At 38.3% G+C, this 16,995-nt stretch overlaps 1 protein-coding gene across 2 annotated transcripts in view; it reads right to left on the reverse strand.

Moving 5' to 3' along the window:
* RELN (reelin) overlaps positions 1-16,995 on the reverse strand; it is a 459,315-nt gene that overhangs the window by 194,068 nt on the left and 248,252 nt on the right. For both annotated transcript variants that reach the window (XM_070617061.1, XM_070617060.1), the window contains exons 9-10: positions 6,436-6,532; positions 3,673-3,913 (exon numbers count right to left, since the gene is read on the reverse strand). In XM_070617061.1, the coding sequence (XP_070473162.1) occupies positions 3,673-3,913; positions 6,436-6,532 (338 nt within the window). The remainder of the gene's footprint in view (positions 1-3,672; positions 3,914-6,435; positions 6,533-16,995) is intronic.

Genomic DNA, 16,995 nt, shown 5'->3' on the forward strand with positions numbered 1-16,995 from the left:
TTTCATGAGGAGCGGGGAGATTTCCAAAGAGCCTATTAGCAGATTCAAGAGTCAGCTTTGATCACTTGCCAGGCTGAGGGATCAGTAATTCTGGCTCACAACAATATCTGCCTCTTGTCTCTTCTCCTTCCTCAAGACCCAGTCCTAGAGGGTCCAGAGGCTGAAACTCCTGGGGGGTGGTGAGGAAGGATAAGAAGCTGACCACCGCCTCCATTCCCACTGCAGCAGACCTCAGCCGGAGCAGGGGAGAAGCTGTGGATGAAGCTTGGAGTTTGGACTATTACAGTGAACTCGTCATATATGTTATTGAGCTGAGACTGTTTGGGAGACGAAAGTGACTGGATGACATTTTTGGTCTATCAGCAGTCTTGGGACGTGCCTTGGTTTTCATGCAAAGAGGGCAGAGATAGAGAAGCTGTCAGAGTGAATCTGAATGATCACTGGGGAAAAAGAACGGACCTGTTTTCTATAGCCAGTTTCCATCCCTAAGTCCTGCTCGTTCAACCTAATGTTATATCCAGAGGAAGACATGTGCAGCACAAATGGAATAAAGCTGGAGCAAGATCAAGAAAGATGAGTAAAACAAGAATCTTTTAACCTATAGTCAGAGAGTGATGGGGAAGAAAATGGGCAGATAATTTAACAAACGGATGTTGGGAAGAAACACAGGACAAACAGACGCACGCGTTTATATTTACTACTTCTAAGAGCAAAGTCACGTGGCGACTGAGATCAAGATCAAGTCAGATTCCTGCATTTGAATCCTGGCTCCGCCACTGGTGAGAGGTATATTTGGACAAGTTATTTAACACTTCTATGTCCACTTTCCACATACGTAAAGTGGGGCTAATATAGCATCTTCTTTATAGGTTTATAAAGATCAAACTATATGAGATGACATATATAAGCCTGTGTGTGTGTGTGTGTGCGCGTGCATGCGTTCATGTGTGTGCCTGGAATAATAAATGCTCAATAAAAATCAGCTCTTATTACTTAGACAAAGAGTATCCTACCTGTGCTTGGACATTTTTTCCTTGAATGAGCTCTATTTTGTAATTAAGCATGATTTCTCAATTGCTTTTGGACTCACTCTTTGACCTTAGTTAAGATGTAAACATCTTGGAAACTTTTATTGAACATAGAAAAGATAACACGTAGGTTGAGCAAACGAACAAACATAACCCTCAAAACCAAAAGTCCAAAATAAAGCAAAGTTTAAAACGTCCTGTGACCAACAGGAACATTGAGATGAATGCTTTCTAATTGGTTGTATTCAGTTTCCACCTCAGAGGTCACCAAGCGAAGGAGCAATATTTAACGAAGAAATTGCATACAGTTGAAATAAACAATTTTTATTTCTAGAACTCCAAATCATTTGGCAAAAGCAAGTTTTTCATGCTCAGATGTTTGAGCCAGAAAGCAAAAAGGTGGTCATGTAAATGAGTTAAAATGACAATTCTTGGATTTTATTACTGCAAAATTTCAAGTTTTAAAACGAAACATCAGAGAAAAATTTCTATGTGATAACTAAGTCAAAAACCATGATCTGAATCATTACTACAACGATTTTTTTTCTTAGAAGGCAATAGGTCACTAGGCAAGTCTTAAATGCATGATTGGTAAGCTATGAGTAGGAGGAGGGACCACAAAGAAAAACGATGCTCCATGTGAAGTTGTAATTTAATTAAGCATTACTATTGAAGCAAAACCACACTTCATGCATTTTTACCATGGGTACCATGCATTAAGAAACCAAATAGCTAATTAGATTAGTATAATGGCTTGTAAAATGAAGTATAAAAAGTGCATTTATAGAGTAAAGGGTACTGAGACCAAGTGATAAACAATCCTCATGGGAAAAGGATGTGAATCCCAGGCTCTGAGTCCTCCCTGTGTTTCCTGGGTTCACGCATCTTCTTGCCAGTGTTGAACGATGACAACAGAAACCCTTCCTTTAATCAAGTGGTAGTGGGATATGACACGGGATAGACAGCCTTACAAAGGTTCTTTTCTATACCCATATGAAAGGAATCCATGACTCTCTCTAAAGGGACCAAGGTTTCAGAGTCTTTTTCAGAAAAAAATTTCATAAAGTTTACTGGGTGTTTTCTCACATCGAGCAAAGACGATGCCTGTTCCTAATGCCAGTCAGTTGGTGTAATTTCATCAACTTAAAGCAAAATGTCCAGAGTTTGATCTGTTAAGCAAGAAGTTATTTGTGCCAGGAGAGTTCCTGTGTTGAAGATTTTCTAAATAATTTGGAATCATTTTTCTAGAATTCAAATAAATTACTAAAAGGAGGTGAGCATCTTAGATCTTTACATTCCTCTTGCTACTCCTCTTGTGACCTCACCCAAACACAGCACAGGACTTTTTGTACCCATGACCCACATTTTTAAAATGCTCTAAGCTGTATTTGTACTTTTTTTTCACATATTGGAAACTTGAGAGGGCCAAGCTGAGGGTCTAATGGCATATTTTATATTGCCTGGGCACAATTTCCTATTCCACATACTCTCTGGGCAGGTAAGCCCAGGATTTCAATTCCAATTCAAAAGGTTGATAATTGCCAAACTTCCTCTGAGTTCCTGATCCATACATCGAACCTCCCATCAAATATTCCTTCTTGTCTGCCCCCAGAATGATCAAGATTAACATGTCCATAATGGACAGCATGGTGACAGGTACAGCATATATACAGCATAGTTAGTAATACCGTATTGCACTTTTAAAAGTTGCTAAGAGACTTGATCTTAAAAGTTCTCATTATAATAAAAAAAAGTTTTACAACTATGTATGGTGACAGATGTTAACTAGACTTATTGTGATCATTTCACAATACATACAAACAACGAATCATTATGTTGTACACCTGAAACTAATATAATGTCATATGTCAAATATATCTCAATTAAAGAAAGAGAGCAACAAGTCCAAAGTGAATCCATCAATTCCTGTGAACCTGCTCTTCCTTCTATGAATGGCACCACCGTCCAACCAGGTGCCCAAATCTTGTCCTTGACATCTGCTATTCCCTCATCATCAGGATCAGTCCCCAATCTTCTCCATTCCCTCTCCTAAAAATCTGTGAAATCCATTCAGATTTTCCCATCCTCTCCCTGGATGAGGGAACACGATCTGGCCAACACGATCTCCCACTGGACTGCTAGCGGCCTCCTAATGGTCTCCCCACATATGCTCTCTCTCTTCCATTCTGTCCTCCATCCTCAAAAGGATATTTCAAAAATCAAATCTGACTGTCCTACTCTTATTTAGACCTCGTCAGTGCCTCCCATCACCTTTAGGACAAAGTTCAAACTCTACAGCAGCTTGGCAAGACCTCCAAGGTTCTGTCACTGCTCATGTCTCCAGACTTAACCATCACAAGTCTGAATCAAAATCTGTTAGGCAACTATTTCGAACATTGTCCAAGACCTTTTCCTTGTGTTCTCACCATCTAGCCTTTAGGTACATGATTTCTGATCCTAGAAACAGTATTCCTCCCACCTCACCAACTCCAAATTACCCTTCGGTCTCTGCTTGGATTCCCTACTCTTTAGAATATTACCTATTCTTTTACTAGTGGATTTGGTAAGAATAGTTATCTTTGTACAATTTGGTTTATCAAGCTTTAGATATTAGAAGGGAGAAGGAACAAAAGAGAGACCAAACCTTAACTGTAGCTCCTGGGAAGAAAAGCCAGTTGCCTGTGTCTACTGGGTCCAGACTGTCTTCTAAAATGACTTGTCTGTGAGCTGAGTTGATGACCAGGATGTTATCCAAGGCCCAGCAGGCTTCATACACTTCACCTACACGGAGATTTTCCTGCTTCCACTGAAACTGGACATTTTCCCCTTTGGCATCTTCAGGAAGGTAGAGGATATGGATGATTGTGCTGACATTGGAAGGCGCTCTGAAACATATGGTGAGATGGGAATTGGTGCCGCAAGAAAGTTTAACAACGCTCACTTTTCTTTCTTATGGATCAATTTTGTTTCTTAATTAAGATCATAGTTTTATTATCTTAAAAATATTACTTACATTACAGGTTAAATACTCACAATCCCACAGCCCTTAAATCTTTTAGCATATGCTGACTCTTAAGTTGCTCATATTGAGTGATGGTAGTTTAAATATTAAATGTCTTCAAGAGATTTACTTTTCACGCAAGGCGGACACGAAGAATTCAAGTAAGCCAGTAAAAGAACAATTGAGGAGAAAATGCTGCCTACTTTCATGGTGCCTGTACACAATCAAAGTGTCTCCAGCACAGTTTTTTGCATATGGTAGACACTCAATATAAAACAGTTGATTTTATTTGATACTAAGAAGAAAAAACGGAGAAAAACTATAAAATCATTATCTTAATTTTGATTTACTCTGAAATTTTGCATCTTTTAGAGGCCAATGTATGCTACATGTTTCACAGTCTTTACATAATAGTTATTTTATTTCTAGTAACCAGATACATTTTTATTTGTTTTGTCTATATGAAATGTGAGATTTGCCATGAGAATTAAATGCTCTATAATTCTTTGCAATTTCATGTAGATCCATCTTTAAAAACTTGATATAATTTAACATGATTTTTATATTACGTCTGTTAGAATCTAGGCCCTTTACTATATAATAAAGTATTTTTACTAAACATTTTATTCTACTAAGGTAGAAACCTGCTATAGTAAAAATGATAGCTTTAGCCAAGATTAAAAGTGGTGCTAAAATGCAAACTAGTAGTACCCCAGGCTTACTATAAATCAGTTTTGAAAGGACTACAGAAAAGACATATTTTTCACTCACGAATGAAGCACATATATATCCATAGACTTGTCAGTGCAGGTTATAGATGGTGCACTCTACCTTTGGGGGTAACCAACTCCCCTTTCTTTTAAGATATTTCATGATGAATATGTTTTTAGCTTCAAAAAGAATTTAAACCGATGACAATAACATATTTCAGTTTTAGGAAGTGACTGAAAATACGTTCATTCTGCTCACTAATGGTATGGAAAATTTGCATTAATGAGTATGATAGTTTGGCGCATGACCTAAAATTGAAAGTTTCAATAAAACCAAATGGAATCAGCTGAATGTGATCTTTACATGTTGGAATTAAATGTGTACATTCACTATGCATCATATCAAAAGCATGTAGCTATTTTCCAGCAAGAAATATCTACTACAATTTACCTAAACTATGATATATAACTACTAGCTAGAGAAAAAATGGAAGTTTGGGTAAAATTTCCAATATTTATGCTGCCTTGCTTAAATCCATTTACATAAATATTTAATATGAATGTATTTTCAAAATAACAATTAGAAATTAGAAAGAATAGTAAAATGCTCTATTATAAAATTGGCACAGTGTGTCAGAGCTTGGCTTGCCACAGGTACCCATAAATTATACATTATCCTGTACAGAGGGAGATAGTATATTAAAATCTATGAGTTAGAATCACTTTTCTCAGTTTTTGGTTAGATCTGAGCTGAGGCTTCTGACAATTTTTTTTTTGGAAATACTACTAGAAACTTTGGACAGATTGGTTTAGTCTTAAAGACTAAAAACCTAATACTTATTCTTCCCTAAATAAATCACAATTCTTTCAATACGAAAATATGATAAGGGAAATAGCACGTGAGAAAAGAAAACTGCACAAAATTAATGGAAAATACGCTACTTGAGCTACAGTAATTTAAGAACTAAACCAATCAGAATAACTACTTTATAAAAGTTCAAGGTATTTTTTTCCGTTAAATATCTGCATCCATTTTGAATTTTGTTTTATGATTTAAATTATGCAGAGGGCGTAAACATAATTTGAGTTTTGCTAATTTAGCCGAATCTTTTCAACTTGAGTGAGCTTCTTCAAGCATCCTACCTCACTTTCTTATTGAGGGGTTGTTTTTAAATACAGAAAATGTAAGAAATGATTATAAGTCGCATCACAATTACGATAATGGAATTTCAGAACTGGCCTTACGGAAGTTAGAAGGGAAATAATGGAACTAGAGATTAGATGCAAAATGCACAGTGGTTATTAACTCATTATCGGCACAAACCGGAAGGAATTTCAGTGGTAATATAGTATATTCGTAGGCCTATAAAACAGGCCACAGTCAGGCTGCCCAAAGAGATGGGTGATGTTATTTTCTGGAGGATTCCATCATAAAGGTTACTATCCCAAATATGCTTTTACCAAAAATAGTTTGTTATAGTGACTACCGACAGTGGGAAGTTCTGAATGATAAATAATACTTTTAATACTTATTCAAGCAGGGCAGATGATAATACATGTACCTATGTACTCAACATAATTAACAACCAGAGTACTTATAACCATGGAGACTAGTCAGTGGTAGAGTGAAGGCAAACAGGGAAGTAGAAATCTACCTAGGTCAGAATTTATGAAAACACTGTAAATTATAACAAACCTAATTTTCTCAAGCAGAGTCCAGTCGGCACTATTATTCTTGGCATATGACACGGTGATGCTGGGGTCTGAATAACTAAAGCGACATGAACCGGAACCTGTAAATAGCAGCAACAATACATTTCAAAGTTAAAAAAGAGTAATTACATATTATCTTTTTTGATAAATATCTTAATTTGCTAACCATTTAGACATTTATCTGATTGCTCCCCCATTCTTCCAACTATGCTGAAATTTTTTGTGATCTGTTCTGATAAATAATATTTATAAATAATTTTACAAATTGGAAAAAAGGCAAAAAAGGTAAATTGCAGATTTCTTTAGCGATACACAATCTTCTAAACTAAATTATAAAATAAGCACTTAGTTCTATGCCAAGAAATATCTAAATATTATAAAATGATTAATAATGCCATTATGGTTCTTGCAAGTTATTATCAATTAATAGCGATTACATTAAATGGTATATGTCATTAAACTGAATGAGGAATAAAAATACCATTCTTCTTGTCTGTGTGTGTTATTTAAATGAGACAGTACGTGAGAAACTAAAATACTATAAAGAAAATTCAAGTACTAAATGAATGAGAACTATCAGAGATATGACTGATATTCTCCTACTATAGCCCACCGTAAAAGATTTAAACGAGAGACATTATGTCTCATTGTGAATATTTGATGATTATTTCTCACTGTTATTTTCAACATTGGAAATACGAACACCAAAGGAAGTTTTAAAACTCTAAGAATTTGTTTCTACATGTTCAATGAATTCCTATAATAAAACATAGTAAAACTGTCATTTCAAAGATCTTCTCAGAATACCCCAAACAGTCATGAAACATATGCCAGAAAAGTTCATTGTAACTGAATAGCAGGATTTTTTATACTATATTAAAAACAAATGAACCAAAAGAAAAAGAAATAGCGCAATTTATGTTTAACTTTCACCCATCTGCCTCAGCAAACGGCATCTGCTGACGGCTTGTACATTTGTAGTACGCAGGAGTTCCAAGCTTTAATCAGACTCATTTATCTTATTTCAGTGGTGTTTAGCACAACACCAGTGAGTCTGCAATCGCCAAAGCTGGCAATGTGCTAAGAGGCCGAACAGGAGTTTTTCTAGATTTATTCTCACAGCCAAAACGAAGGAGAAAAAAGCATGAAAGAAAGTCTATTCAAAGGAAAGCAACCCAGCAGCTCGGAGCCCAAAGAGAAACCCACCTTATGCCATTCTGATCGTTGCTAAATTCTACCCTTCATAAGCAGCTCCTTAAAATAAGTATCAAATTGTGGGGCTGGAAATGGAAACGGCCGGGATATGTGGAACAAACCTCAACACAAACATGAATGAGGTCTGGCAGACAATCTGTTTATTTCTAAAGAAAGCTCAAATTAGCCTAAAGAATTTCAATGGTATTTATGTGCTTCCTTTATGGTGTCTACACCATAAGTACTTACAAGCAAATATATGTGAGTCCCCGAGAAAGGAAAGGATAGAACAAACGATAACCAAAGATGCTCTTTACAGAACGCAATTCCTGGCAAATTGTCTATAAATCGAGAAGAGAGAAGGAAAGCTGATAAACACCAAAATAAAAATGTGCCCAAGTATGACCTTGATGACACATAGGGCTTCTCTCCTGTCTATTATGCTACAATCTCAATGTTTTGACTCTAAGTTTATTACACACCCATAAAACAAAAAGGCACCTGGCAGGTGACTCACTTTTCCTCAGCCACTTAAATTCTTTCATATCCAAAATATTAGCATCTTTTGAAAATTCAGCAGACCCTCATCAGCTCCTGCCAGGACTCTGCAATGGTGATTAGCTGGTCTCTGTCTACAGCATCACATGTCCTTATCCAGTCACACTGTCACCAGTGCTCTTCCTACAAGTAAATTCAATCATGTTACCTCCCTCTTAATAATCTGTCAACAATTCCTCAGTCCCTTCAGGATAAAGCTGTACTTCTGCTCTCAGTGGCACAAAGGTACACCGTTCCTAGAGATCACATGTATATCCTGGAAAACAGAACTAGCCCAGGGTTATCTTAAGGGTTATCTTAAGTGAAAAGATGGTCAGAAAGGCAAAGGGACTCTAACATAGGGATGGACAAGAGGAAGACCAGGACTAGGGTCCCGGGTATGAGTGGCATCAGAGGAGAGGCATGCACAAGCCAAGGGAACTGAAGTGGGAGGTCCCCAGCTGGAGAAGCACCCCCCAGGAGAACCAGTCAGCTTTGGATACGTGCCCTACTCTGAGGCCACTCTCACCAAACTACTGTTCCAAATGGTGCCAGTCCAATGAATAAATGATTCCCCACTCCCACTCCAAGGGTAGCTGTTCCACATATACTGGGTGAAATTTCTCTTCACATAAACCCTTCTGAATTGCAACCCCACTGTCACCTAGACTTAGGTCAGCAGAGTTAAGATTTGTTCTTGCCCACACTGACAATGGTTTCTTGCCTCTGTCTGGGATGAGGGGAGGAAAGAGTTAATCAATGACCTTCTGCCCAGGTGCCTGATGCGCCCCCAACTCCCTGCTCCCAGACGCTTGGAGCAGAGCCATCACATACCTCAAAGCACCTCTCCTGCAGGGAGGAGGCAATAAGAACAGGTGCCACGTGCAACAGGTACCTCTTTCTTTCCCCTCTTAAATCCAAGATCCTTAATTGCAAAAACTGAAATTTAAAACTGGGAAGGAAAGATAAACCCAGATGTCAAATGCAAAATACCCTCTTTTGGCAGATCCACTTTCTCTCCTTCAGATCACTTCCGGTGGAATCCTTCATCCTAGAGTAGCAATTGTGCAAGGATTTAAAGAATTGCTGAAGGAGGGAAAATAATTTAGAACCATGGTTATACAAGTATGATCCGAGAGCCATTGAGGGACTTAGACTGGTCTAAAAACTCAAATACTTTCTTTGGTTCTTACAGGTAAATGAACCCAAAGATTTTCATTTTCACCCACAGCAAGGGTACAAGTCACCTACAAAGTGATTAAGGGCTCCTAAAGTTTGGTATTCCTAAACAAAATCACTGAAATTCTAGGATTTACTGAGGACTCCAATCCAACAGTCTAAGAAATCTGGCTCTCATGTAGAGCTACACACACAAAGATTCCTGAAATACCCACAGTGTGGGGGAGGATATGATATTTTGTGTTAAAAGTGCCTCATCAGTGTTGTTTCCAGTTGGTCTTGGCTGTCAATTCTTGATTTAAAATTGACAGATAAATTGATAAATGATAAAAGATAAACCTACAGTTATTTACAGTAACTGTCATTTAAACTATTATTGGTTATTTAGTCAACCCCATAGTATATAATGATGGATATTTTTATCAACATTTCTGGCCTATTATTGTCTTACAGTTTGTCCTATGGCTTAACACATATATGCACTGTAATATAAATACAAATATTTCTACTGCTCTGCCAAAGCATTATCTACATAAAGCCCTGAAATTATCTTGCAAAGAAACAGTTCATTGACATCCTGAGTTTGTGCCTATGAATTTGTGCTATTTTAATAAGTTGCTTTGCATTATCAAGTTAAGTATAAAAATACTGGGTTACTTTAAAATTTTTTCAGGGTTTTAACATAAAATCAGACGTCTAAGTCCATTCTTATTAGGTTAAAAATGAAATACATATCATTAAGAAAAACAGAAACGGACAACAATGCCCTCATCTTTTCACCCACAAATCTACGTTTCAATAGCCTCTGTCCATCCGTATCAGTGTTTCCTGCCTTCCTCCTGTTACGGCGGATGAAGTGTTTCTGTTCTAATCAATGGTGAGCCTTCTCATGTGGTCTAGATCCCACCTTCTCCTGCCCCTTAAGATTTCCCCTCTCTTTCTCCTGCATCATCACTTTCTCCCAATGAGTTTCCTGGATCATTCCTGTCATCATACACATCATAGAAACATATGAAGCATCTCCTTTCTTAAAAAAAACCCCACAACTCTCTTGATGTTACACTCCCACCTTCTGCTCCTTCCCATACTATTTTTGTTCCCTTTACAGCAAAACTTCTCAAAAAGGTTGTCCAGTGATTGCCTCCACTTCTTCACATCCTATTCTCTCTTCCCACCTCCACACAGGCTTCTACTCTCAAGCACGACCCTGAAATTGCTGTGGTTAGGTCACTAGCGAGTCCATGTTGCCAAATCGATGGACCACTTTCCCAAATTCAGGTTACTTGGCTTCTCAGCAGGATTTGGCACAGTTTATCCCTCCCTCTTTCTTGCATACTTTCTTCTCTTGGCTTCTACCACCTTCGTGATTTTTCTCCTGCTTCACTGGCTGCTGCTTCTCCGTCTCCTTTGTTGCCCTTTTCCTTCTTGACTTCAAAATTGTTTTAGTGCCTTTCTCTTCTCTTATCGACATTGCTCTCTTTGTTAATCTTACCCACTTTCAAGGCTTTAAATAACATCCATAACAGATAATACCCAGGATTATATCTCCCATGAGATTCACACTTAGAGATCCAACTGCAACTTACCACCTCTAATGGACATCTCTAACTTACTAAGCCAAAATTGAAAGTATTGGTTTTCCACCCCCAAGAACTCACTACTCTTTTCATTTCAAATGACACCACCCCAGACACTTAAACAAACAAACAAACATACAAAACCTAGGAATCACCTTGGAGTCCTCCCTTTGCCTCTCCTCTCACTTCCAACCCATCAGACCGTGCTAGGATTTCTGCCTCTAGAATATTCTTCAGCTTATATCTCTCTCTACTGCTGCACCCCAGTCAAGTCATGACCAGGTCTTGCTGGTTTTCTTGCTCCATTTTTTATCCTCCTGTAATCCATTCGCCACACAGCAGTTAGAGGGGTCTTTTAAAAACAGAGGAGTCTTTTAAAATGTTTTAATAATCATACCATTCCCTGCTTAAGCCCTCTCAAGGCTTCTCAGCACACCAGGAACAAAAGGATGCGCTCCTCACCATGACACAGAAAATCCTCCATGCTCTGCCGTCCCGTACGTCTTAGACCTCCCTTGTACCACTCTTCTCTTGTTTACTATGCTCCAGACACTCTGGACTTTCTTCCTCTTCCCTGAATGCCCCATCTCCAGCTTCTGAAACTACACTGATTATGTCAATTTCCTCACATCCCATTCTCTCCTCATTCCATTCATATCTTTCCCCGTAGACCTTGCTCTGGCTGGGTCCCTCTTCTCCATCAGGCATCTCTGTAAATTACCACCTCCTCAAAGAAGCCTTTCCTGAGCACTCAATCTAAAAATCCATCCCAATCTCCAATCATCCTCCATCTTATCACTCAGTTTTATGTCATTCATACTACTTATCAGTATCTAAATTTACTTTATTTACTTGTTTATGTGCTCTGTGTCCATCTCCTGTGAAAAAGCAAGACCCATCCGAGTAGGAACTGTCTGTCTTCTTGACTACTTGTGTCCCCAGTACCCAGGGCAGTGCTTGGGACACAGCAGAAGCTCCATAAACTGGCTGGATCATGAAGAAGTTTGCTGTAATTTGTTTATTTTAAATTCTCCATTTCTTGTTTTTACTGAGTTATGTTTCTACCACAAAGGGGAACTGTAACAGTAGAAGGGACTCCAAAGGACTTTCAACTTGTCTGAACGGGTGACAGTGAAAAACCCCTGACAGCCACGCTTTGGAACATCTGACTGCATGCATCCTTCCCGCATGTTAACCTGGGCGCAGCTGTAGAGTCAACAGGGCAACAGGTCCCCCAAGTTAATTAGAAAATGCCCCAAGATGACTCAGATGGCTACATAATCCAGTCTGCTTTCAGAAGAAAAATATCAGAGGACAAATTACACAAGTAATTACGGTACATTTTGATCAGCCAGATAAAGTAATGTGAGGAATAATGATAGCCAGATGAATTATTTGACTTATTAGCAAAGTCTCATTATAATGTCCCAGCATAATTGAAAAGAAGCAATTTGCAAAGTCATACAAAGTAGTCATAAGCCACAGAGAACACCATCCCAAGGCACAAGTTCCCACCTCTCCATCAGGAATCACTTTCTACCACATTAAAAAAAAAAGTTTCTCAAATATAATATCTTCTTGATCATAAGACATTATCTTGTCTCTTTAAGTTGATTTATTTTGTTTCCCTTTGAATATTTAAATAGATTAACACACTATTTTAAGGGGGAAAATCCACTTTTACAGTTAGGGAGAAACCTAATAGAATTGCAACCTTATAGAAAAATGTTAGTCTAAATTGTAATGCTATGGACTAGTGAGAAAGTCATTGTATCATATAGCCTTAAACAGATGCTATTTAATTTTTCTCACATGAGGAAAGTCTACGTGATAATAAATTCAATGCTTGTTAGCATTACTGAAAATTTTATATAATTTTTTTACTTCACTTTTTAGAGTGGAATTTCCTCTGAAAATAAGGTATCTTCCAGAGAGGGAGTATGTGGCTTAGGAAAGTGGACAGTGGAGGGGGCTGCCAGAGTTGCAATCCGGGCCTTGACACTTCTTAGCTGTGTGACCTTGGGCAAGTCATTTAACTTTTCTGTGCCCAGTTTCCACATTTGTAAAATGTAAATAATAATAGCAATCTCTTCACAGAACTGTTGTGAAGGTTAAGGAGTTAATGCATGAAAAGTGCCTAGAAAACAGTTCTTGGGCCGCACTATTTAACAGATTTCAGCTATGATTCAATATTTTTGTTTCCTTTCATAAATTCATTTATCCTAGAAAAAGGAGCAAATTCCTGATCGTATTTGTTCATGGGCTAAATATTAAATTGCATTACTGCTTATCAAAGAATTTATAGCACCTTTTTTTTGCCCTACTGCTTCTTTACTTTGGGCTATTTCCTGATTCCTTAGTGGAAATGCAGTAAGCTCAATGAGGAAATGAAAACTGAGACTTAAACGAGTAATCTCCCTGTTTGTTAGCATCACTGGTAAATGCGTTAGTGGGGAAGAGAAGAGCACCATTTTCCCGGCAGCTTCCTGCTCCATCCTCTCCTTTCCCCATAGCCAGCCACCTGCACCTGCAGACCGTCCTCCAGGTATTTACTAAATCTATGCCCATCCTTTACCTTCACCCCCACCGCCTCACTCCATCTCTCACCCAGATCAATGTGATAACCTCTTAACTGGGCTCTCAGGAGAAACAAGAAAGGTTAACCTTTTTCTAAAGAATTTCTTTATCATTTGCTTTAAACATCTACAGAAAGACAATTTTTAAAAGAGATTAAAAAAATAGTTGGATTAAAAAAAAAGCCACATCCTAACATTTCCCAACTCATACAATTTTAATTATGTGAAAAGTGTTAACCTGATATAATATTGCAATCAGGATTAAATTTGAGACACCAGTATAATCCATATTTGTATTCTAACGAATGAATTCCATAATAGCTTGTAAATCTGTTTCTAAAATAATCATTTTACCATAAAGAAACAATATTTACAAGTGAAAAAAGTACCTGGTAATTTTTATTTAAAAATAAAGGAATAAAAAGAATGGCAAAGCTTATTTTATTTCTATATGGTCGCTTTCTTTTACTGTTAAAGAGACTCATCACCATAATTCTAAGAAGTATTTTATTGTATTCTTGGTCTGACCTATGAACTACTTTACTCAATTTAAAATTACAGATGAAATTGGTATCAACTTTTATCCCTGGTTATATTTAAATAGCACTATCCCTAGTATAATTCAGAAAAAAATAGATAAGTAACCTTCCACTTTTGTTATAGGGAGTCAGGCCAAGATGATCAATCTATCAACCGATCAATTAATCAATAAATCAGCCAATTTATTTTGAGTGAACTCAAAAGCCTAGGTACGTTCTTGTGATTCAGTCCCACTTCCCCTGCCTTCGGTCGTCACTCAGGAAAAACTGGGAAACCCATACCCTTTGAAGAGCCCTTCCCACTTCGGAAGTAAAATGTCATTTAGTTCTGACATCTGCTTCAGGCTCTTGTGGTGAAACAACAGTGGTCCTCATGGCTGTTACACTGGCTGTTCTGCCACACGAAGTTTCCCACACCATCCAGGCCTCTGCTCAATGGTTTCCCTCAGAGGGCTTCCCCCGGCTACCTTCAGTCAAGTGTTAACCCTCACATGCTGACTCCTGATTCATTTTCTTCACTGCACTATGACTCCCTGACATATTCATTTGTCTGATGGTTCCCTCCTCCCATCAGAACGTCAGTTCCACCAGGGAAAAGACTGTGTTTGACAAGTTCTGTCTCTGTGGTGCCTTGAGAGCTGCTCCACACAGAAAAGGAGCTCAGTGGATCACTGCTGAATGAATGAATGAAACAAACCCAGGAAAGACTTAAACTCTAGGAAGAGAATCTTTAGGAAATACAATTATACCATTATTATTATTATTATTATTATTATTATTGGCTCTTTTGCACACTTCTCTACAGAAGGATAAGGAGATGGGGGTGACTTATAGCCTCTGTCCACCAGCATAGAGACTGATACGCTTCTAGGAAGAGCCAGAGGGGCAGCACATTTGCTCTCTCGTGCTGAGAACCGTCTGGGCAACAACATTACATGGTTCAGCTGATGCCGCATTTCTGTTCCTCTATTTGATATCTTTCCCTGCTGACGAGATGCAAGTATAAATTAACTACAATTGGTTGAATAACAATATGGCAACTCCTTTGATATTTCTTGAGCTGGCTGCCTTAACTAGAACAGACAGCATGATAACCATATTCTCAGACAAGATGTACTCCTGGTTAACTCATAGTTCCTTCTTGTCATCCAGTTCTAGGATTTAGGACCAAAGTGGGAAGACATTTAAGAGATCATGAAGATGAACAGTCTCACTTTACAAACAAGTCGCCAGGGGTCCAGACAGGCTCTGCCACTTACCCAAGGTTATATGGCAAGGTCAACTGGCAGAGAAAGGACTAAACGGCCTGACTCCCAATCCAGTGCTTTATAAACGAGGAAACATTTATACCAACAGCAAAAGTTGTTTGTCAATAAAAATGAGTCATAAAGACATGGAAAACGCTGTACAATATTCTGAATGTAAAAAAATACATGACAAAGTATCTACATTGGAAAAAAGTATTATTTTGCATTAATAACTATTATTTATTAGGGATCAGAACACTAGCTGCAGCAGTCTGCAGAAATCTCTGTGGTCCCCCACACAGGACTACTGAGATGGGCAAAAGCAACAGAATGTTAAATAAAGGGAAGGTGATGGGATGTGATTGATATTTGGAAGGGAAAGTCGAGGCAACTTGCAGGAGGCCACGAAAGAAGTATGGAAATGACATCAGTTTATCAGAATGTAAACACGATGTATTGCTATAACACATATAAATGTAATGCTCGATTCTAACATGTCAGTGTAGACAGTAGACAGTGTAGACAGAAGTGGATTTGCCATGAAGCTGATGCAGGGCTCCTCCGTTGCATAAGCACCTTCCAAGTCCCCGGGAGGAGCTCTAGCAATGTGCTCACCTGAGCAGGTTGTATAACATCTGCAACCAATTAAGACCACTGTCTCCATTCTGACTACTCCCTCAGCATCTTCTCCTCATGTCAGGTGCTAGTGGATGCCCACAGGTGCTTTAAAGATCCAGCCAAGGGGAAGTTGAGTGGGAAATACATTATTTTGCGTTAGTGTGACATGGTCATGTAGTTACCCTCTACATGCAGGTGCCCTCTGTTTTATAGCGTAGTTATTCTCAGTGTAGAAAGAGAATAGGATGTGATCGGTTTGAGGGACGTGCCTACGGCCCACTGTGCTCACGCGCACAGCATCATGACCCAAGGACGAGGGTGATCAACTCTTTAATAAGTGATGTCAATTCACTCATTAGTTAGCAGTTGAGATAGTTACTGCACAGGGAAAGTTAAAATGCCCTGAAATCTTACAGCTCATACATGAAGGAAATAAGATAGAGATTCCTCAATTTAACATTATCAAATTTAAATTATCAAATGACATTATCAAGAAGAAGTTGTGAAGGTAAAATGTTAATAATAAAAAACCCCTCTGATCCAGCAAGCTAGAAGCAGAATTTTCTATTCTCTTTATAGAAAATATTATAAAATTATCATATGAAGAGGTGATGTAGGAATATGTAGCCAAATATTGTAAGGAAAAAAGATGTTATATTTCTTTCTTTTTTTTTGAGGAAGATTAGCCCTGAGCTAACTGCTGCCAATCTTCCTCTATTTGCTGAGGAAGACTGGCCACGAGCTAACATCTGTGCTCATCTTCCTCTACTTTATACGTGGGACACCTACCACGCATGGTTTGCCAAGCGATGCCACGTCCGCACCCGGGATCCGAACCAGCGAACCCCGGGCCGCTGAAGCAGAATGTGCACACTTAACCACTCCACCACTGGGCTGGCCCCAAGATGTTATATTTCTGGATTTTGTGATGTTTGTGGTATCGTCGGCTTCTAAAAATTTGTAATTTGCTGTGCTTTTTTTTCTCATTCTAAATAAATATTCATATTTGTACCTAATTTTGAATGCGGAATTTTGTATTTTTTTTTCCTTAAAGAGAACTTAGCCCTTACCTTAAC

The sequence above is a fragment of the Equus przewalskii genome, chromosome 4 (assembly GCF_037783145.1).
Source record: "Equus przewalskii isolate Varuska chromosome 4, EquPr2, whole genome shotgun sequence".
NCBI lineage: Eukaryota > Metazoa > Chordata > Mammalia > Perissodactyla > Equidae > Equus > Equus przewalskii.